The sequence below is a fragment of the Nilaparvata lugens genome, chromosome 11 (assembly GCF_014356525.2).
Source record: "Nilaparvata lugens isolate BPH chromosome 11, ASM1435652v1, whole genome shotgun sequence".
NCBI lineage: Eukaryota > Metazoa > Arthropoda > Insecta > Hemiptera > Delphacidae > Nilaparvata > Nilaparvata lugens.
Window position 1 is genome coordinate 24125588 of NC_052514.1, and position 5874 is coordinate 24131461.

At 31.4% G+C, this 5874-nt stretch overlaps 1 protein-coding gene across 1 annotated transcript; it reads right to left on the minus strand.

Moving 5' to 3' along the window:
- Positions 1 to 1645: 1645 nt before the first annotated feature.
- Positions 1646 to 5649, minus strand: LOC111059970 (general odorant-binding protein 19d). Its single transcript, XM_039437922.1, has 6 exons — positions 5387 to 5649; positions 4340 to 4412; positions 4106 to 4158; positions 2686 to 2721; positions 2236 to 2353; positions 1646 to 1776 (listed from the first exon to the last, which is right to left on the minus strand). Exons 1-6 carry the CDS (start codon positions 5444 to 5446, stop codon positions 1670 to 1672), a joined length of 447 nt encoding a protein of 148 aa, XP_039293856.1. The 5' UTR covers positions 5447 to 5649; the 3' UTR covers positions 1646 to 1669.
- Between the last annotated feature and the right edge of the window lie 225 nt (positions 5650 to 5874).

A 5874-nucleotide genomic window follows, 5' to 3' on the forward strand; every position in this document is an offset into this window, starting at 1 on the left:
CCATTTTGACTAACTTTTGGAGTTCATAAACATTTTAAGTTTTGAATCTCCATCACAATAATTCAGTTCACTATTTCAAATTTTAAGTTAGATTAAACTATTCCCACAGAAACTAACAGAGAGTAGATTCTTATTTTATTTAAACAAAAGGATGTGCAGGCTGCTTGAGTCAAGCTCCACTCAACATGTCTCGAACACAAAAAACTACAAATACACTTTTTTGGAGCTCAGGAATTTGAAATTTACAGGTAATGTACATCAAAATTCCTTCTTTCATGTGTGGTAATTTGTTTTGTAAGAATTTCTGTATTTTTAGAAATATAAGTGTTTGAAAATTGTGATTTTTCACGTGGTCTTCAAAGTTTTTCAGATCAATTTAATATATTTAATATGTTAAAAAGTGAGATTTATGAGCTTGATCTCATTACAAAATAGTGCTCTGCAACTTCTGTTAATATAGAAATAGAAGTTTTACAATGATTAATTACTTTTCCGTAATGGTATGCAAGTGTTGGAGGTTAGGCTTCCTCTACCTTGAACTACTTTACTTTGAATACTTGCTAAAATAAATTAGTAAAATATAATTAAGCTCTCAAATAATAATCCAGATAGTTTGTTTTTATAGAATGATAATTAATTTCTTTCGGAATTGCGTTATTGATAAAGATTTCCAAGATTTCCACTAATGTGTTTGGTGAGGCTAGTTTTCTTTTTTAATTTCCATTTTCCTCTCCATAATCATGATTTTCCAAGGAAATATTGAGCTAGTCGTGACAATATATATATATATATATATATATATATTATATATATATATATATATATATATAATATATATATATATATATATATATATATATATATATATAAATTCATATTTGAATTTATATGTTAGGCTACCTTGTCAAGCAGCCTCTTTGAGGTTCGCTTAAGGTAGCTTATTTACTCAATAAACGTTTTTCTATTCTATTAAATATTAATTTGGATTTTTGTTCAATAATTATTATGAATTATATTTGTTCAATGATATCTTCCTCTCCTCAGGACCGTTTGGAATCAATAGCCTACTTGAGTTGCAACAAATCTCTTGCAATTTTTTTATGGTATTCTGCAATGTTTAAAGAGCATTTTTTATTCTGCAATGTTTGAAGAGTATTTTTTATCATGAAAAGTTAGTATTTTTCTTCACATTAACAAAGATATATTTTTTATTTGAAATTAAGAAGCAATGTCAACTAGTGGTTGGGGCGACTTTTTCTAACTTTGAGAAATATATGGAAAAAAGTTCATTTTCAAGAGTAAGACAAAGTGAAACCAACTGTTAACCTTTAAAATTAATAATGACATTGAAAACCAATGAAATCCTCTTCAAAAAATAACATTTTTTTGGAAAAATATTTCAGTTTCTGCTGCCTTGGTGTCCCAACGTGGACTAGTTTACCCTGAGTTATACTTTTAATCTTATTATTTCTGTTTATCTCAAACATTTTAAGAAGACAGACAAGGATAGCAATACCATTGCTAATCAAACACTGCCATTATAACGTGGACCTCACTATATAGGGCCAGGCCTACATTCTAAGAATAGGCTTAATTGAGTTCCTTGTAGGATACATTTTTATAAATATACATAAGCCTACATCCAGGTGTAGGTAGGCCTATCCAGCATCTAAATGAGGAGAACTTTACGACGTAATAAACTTACCACTGACGTCATTTTTACTGTACAGTGTGCTATTTTGGAAGCAATTTCACATTTGTCATTTTCATTTTTTACTGCAACAAAAAACGAAAATGGAATTACATGTCAATTATAACACTTGAATAGGTACCGGGTACCGGTAGTTTTTCATTATTTCTCTTCGTGTATAGAGTTTACTAGTGCAATAATAAATGAGTTTTATTCTAATGATGCTATTGTATTTTATTCTAACAAATTGGTATTAACGAAGCATATCTGTGAAACCAATGGTACACGTCCAGAATAGAATAAAGAGATAAATGGACCTTCCGTTTTTGGTGGATTTTGAATCACCGGAACCAGTAAGTGATTTTGTAGTTCATAACTGTCAGTACAGCTGTTACCGTATCTTAAGAAGGTAAGATTAGCTTATCTTAAGACACCCTTCCAACGGGAAAACCGATACACCTGCAATTATTCAATCTTTACAATCATATACTGGTAGGACGGTATAATTAACTCAATATTGAAACTATTTATGTATTATGTATTACCTTCATCTGTGCATCCATTAATTAGCTGTTTTGCCTTTCCAAGATTGACAGGGTTGTCGGCAAAAACCTGGCTTACAAGTTTTAAAGCACCCTCTGAATTATACTTGTCATCCTTCATCTGTAAGATTAAAAAGGGAAATTTTAAATTTAATATTATTTTATTAATTAGTTTAAAATGTTAATAGTCATAAATGTCAATTTTTAATAATTGGAAAATAACATGAAAACTCCATATTCTTTCACTGCATAAATGATACGTTCTAGAATCTGAACAAATAATTATTGACTAATTGGATACATAAATCGATAGTTGAACCTGCAGCCTACAGCCCTCTTTTAATTATTTTTAATTGATTGAGAGGAAAACATGAACGTATTTTAAATGATACTGTACCTGTATGGTGCTTACTCGAAAGAATTGTAAGTTTTATGACCAAAGTCGATACTTACTAGTCCTGAATGATTGAACATACAGGCAAGCATACACTGAAACAAAGATAAATGAAATTGTACACTCTACAAAGTATAATATATAATTGTAGGTCTATACTATAAATAGAGTAAAATTGTACATTTTTCAAGATAATAAATCAAGAGAAATGAAAGATATTAGAAAACTACCTATTTTTAAAGATTAATAATCTTGGTATAGTAGGCTACCTAGCTAGTAGCCTATTAATTTATGATTGTATTCAACTTACTCAAGTCCTATACTTCTAGAGTCCAATTTTTCTCTAGTCTATATTAACTTTATTTTATTACTATTTTTACTTTCCTTGCCCTACTACCATAGGTAAGGAAAGTATTGCTTTCCAAAAAAATTAAGGTACCCCAATTTCAAGTTTTCTATACGTTTCAAGGTCCCCTGAGTCCAAAAACATGATTTTTGGGTATTGGTCTGTGTGTGTATGTGTGTGTGTGTGTGTGTGTGTGTATGTGTGTGTGTGTATGTCTGTGAACACGATAACTCCATTCCTAATTAACCGATTGACTTGAAATTTTAAACTTAAGGTCCTTATACCATGAGGACCCGACAATAAGAAATTCAATAAAATTCAATTCAAGATGGCGGAAAAAATGGCGGATAATTACTAAAAAACCATGTTTTTCATGTTTTTCTCGAAAATGGCTCTAACGATTTTCTTCAAATTTATACCATGGATAGCTATTTATAAGCCCTATCAACTGAAATGAGTCTCATCTCAGGGAAAATTTCAGGAGCTCCGTAATATTATTGAGAAAAATGGCGGATAATGACTAAAAAACCATGTTTTTCACGGTTTTCTCGAAAACGGCTCCAACGATTTTCTTCAAATTTATACCATAGATAGCTATTCATAAGCCCTATCAACTGGCATGAGTTTCATTTCTGGGAAAATTTCAGGAGCTCCGTAATATTCTTGAGAAAAATGGCGGATAATGACTAAAAAGCCATGTTTTTCACGGTTTTCTCGAAAACGGCTCTAACTATATGTGACTAAGCTAGTTGATGTCATCAAGGCTCTTCATGGATTCATTCTGTGAGCTTTTGTATGTAAAAAAAACTTTTTGATTATTTCAAAGATCTTCCACATCCTTTGACTTGGATTAGTATTCCCATCAGAATCAATAATTTTTAACTAGTTGCAATATTTCTGAATCCATGCATGAGATCTATTGCTTCCCCTCTGCAACTTGTATCCATGGAGATACCTTGTATTTTTATTACCTTCTTCGACCGGCTTGATTAACATTCAATTATTAAAATATGATTAGTTGAAATTAGTTTTCTCATTCTCAACTACTCAGCTTGGTCATTGGATCAACTAGTTGCTGATTATCTTAGAATTGAACTTATTATTGATGTTTTTGTAAATTCACTCATAAATACCTTTCCAGTCGTTGTGCTTGGGATTTGTTGAGCTCTGAAATTCTTAATATCATCTGAAAAAAATTAAAGCATTGCTTCACTTTACTGCTTCAAAACGTTTTGAACGTACACTTTCTTGAATTTTCTACCCAAAGATACTATTCTATTTGAGTATTTGATTGAAAAAGTATCGTATTCAAAAAACCTTACTCTCACATAGGCTATTTTTTATTTCTGAAAATTCAAAAACTTCACCTTCAGTTGCGCCTGCCTCCTCTCTGCATTTGTTGAACACTGCTAGCATATCTGGCGAATCTGCTGCCATAATCTAAAAATAAACATTTGATTTCTTGGTAAGTAAGGTAGGTAGTTTGCGGCAGATGAATGAGAATATATTTTAACAGTGTAGGCTAAGTTTTTTAAAGTGAAAATACGTTTTGAACTGCATAGGAGAAAAAATTTCAACAACCGCTTTCCTTTTCAAAGTTTTCCAAGTTGATAGGATGAATGGATTCTTCCATCGTATGAAATGAATTAGGCCTAATAATAAGCTAACTCATTCATGATAAAATGATACAAAATGGTAGTTATCTTAACCACATTTAAAGTAGATCATAGCCATATTGGAAAGTAGAGCATAGTCATTTATATTGATTGGTTTCTGAAAAGTGTTGAGTTTTGGTTTGTACAAATTTTCAGACTACAAGCCAATCAAAACAATATCAAGATGCCTGCACAACGCGATCTTTTTCAATAGGCCTATAGACTTTTCAATTTCGAGTTCCTGAAATCATGCATCGCAATCAACCAAGGAATTTAGAATAGATGTATGACAATGCATGCAATGTATTCTAGATATACATTGCATTCAACAGTAGAAGAAGTGGTAGTCTACTATCGATTGTCATCACTACAACTGAAGTTTTCCTCACAGTTTGAATAATCACTGATTTTCATCAGATGCACCAGTGAAGGGCTGATTGTAAATGCTACTCGAAAATACTCTGCATTTTACACTAGAAAACACCTTCGTGAATAAGGGCCTACTAGTAATTATAGGCAAATATAGTATTTAACTTACTTCACAGTAGCCTACCGTAGTGCTCAGTATTCTTTTATGATAGAATGATTCCATTATATGTATTTCACCGACTTGGACGTAGTTTTATAATAAAAAAGAAAAAATATTCAGAAATTGTTTCAAGTTACTGTACATGAACCAGAAGAAATCAACGCGAAAACATTGTTACTTTCCAAAAGATAATGATATTCTATAACTATTATTCTAAAATGTTAACTCACCTGAGGTATGGAAGCTGTTAGGGCTAATGAAAAAATGACAAATTCCAATAAATACACCATTGCTGTAATTCAAATTTAGAAAAAATGATTAATTTCACTCGACCACACACTCTAATGCACTGTGCCAGTTTCTAACTTTGAATATTCACAGCATTGCATTCATACCCTGATTTATACGACAATTTGAGAGCTGTTGACTGAGTCACCTTCAAAACGGTTTGTTATTATTGGTGTGTTTCCCCTACTTAATGTCCGTAAATGTCAACACTTCTCCCTCATTGTTTGAGTTCAATTTTTGTAATTGGCTAATTTTTCGAAAATTTTCTCTCAGTCTATGTGCTAATAGTTGAGCGCTCTCCAGTGAGATTCACCTTGAAATGTCAGCATTGCATTGAATGAGAAGCATTGATGTCATTCAATACAAGGAATGTAGATGATAATTATTGAAAGTGTAGGCCTATCCCACTCTAGTGTACGTGTTTCCCATT

Bases quoted from the DNA above. Each gene is read 5' to 3' on its own strand.
- LOC111059970 (XM_039437922.1), bottom strand. From the start codon at position 5,446: ATGGTGTATTTATTGGAATTTGTCATTTTTTCATTAGCCCTAACAGCT. The intron at 2,722-4,105 runs GTATTTATGAGT...TCTTTGTTTCAG, and splicing joins CAAGCACAACGACTGGAAAG to TGTATGCTTGCCTGTATGTT. The intron at 1,777-2,235 runs GTAATACATAAT...TTTTTGTTGCAG, and splicing joins TAATGGATGCACAGATGAAG to TAAAAAATGAAAATGACAAA.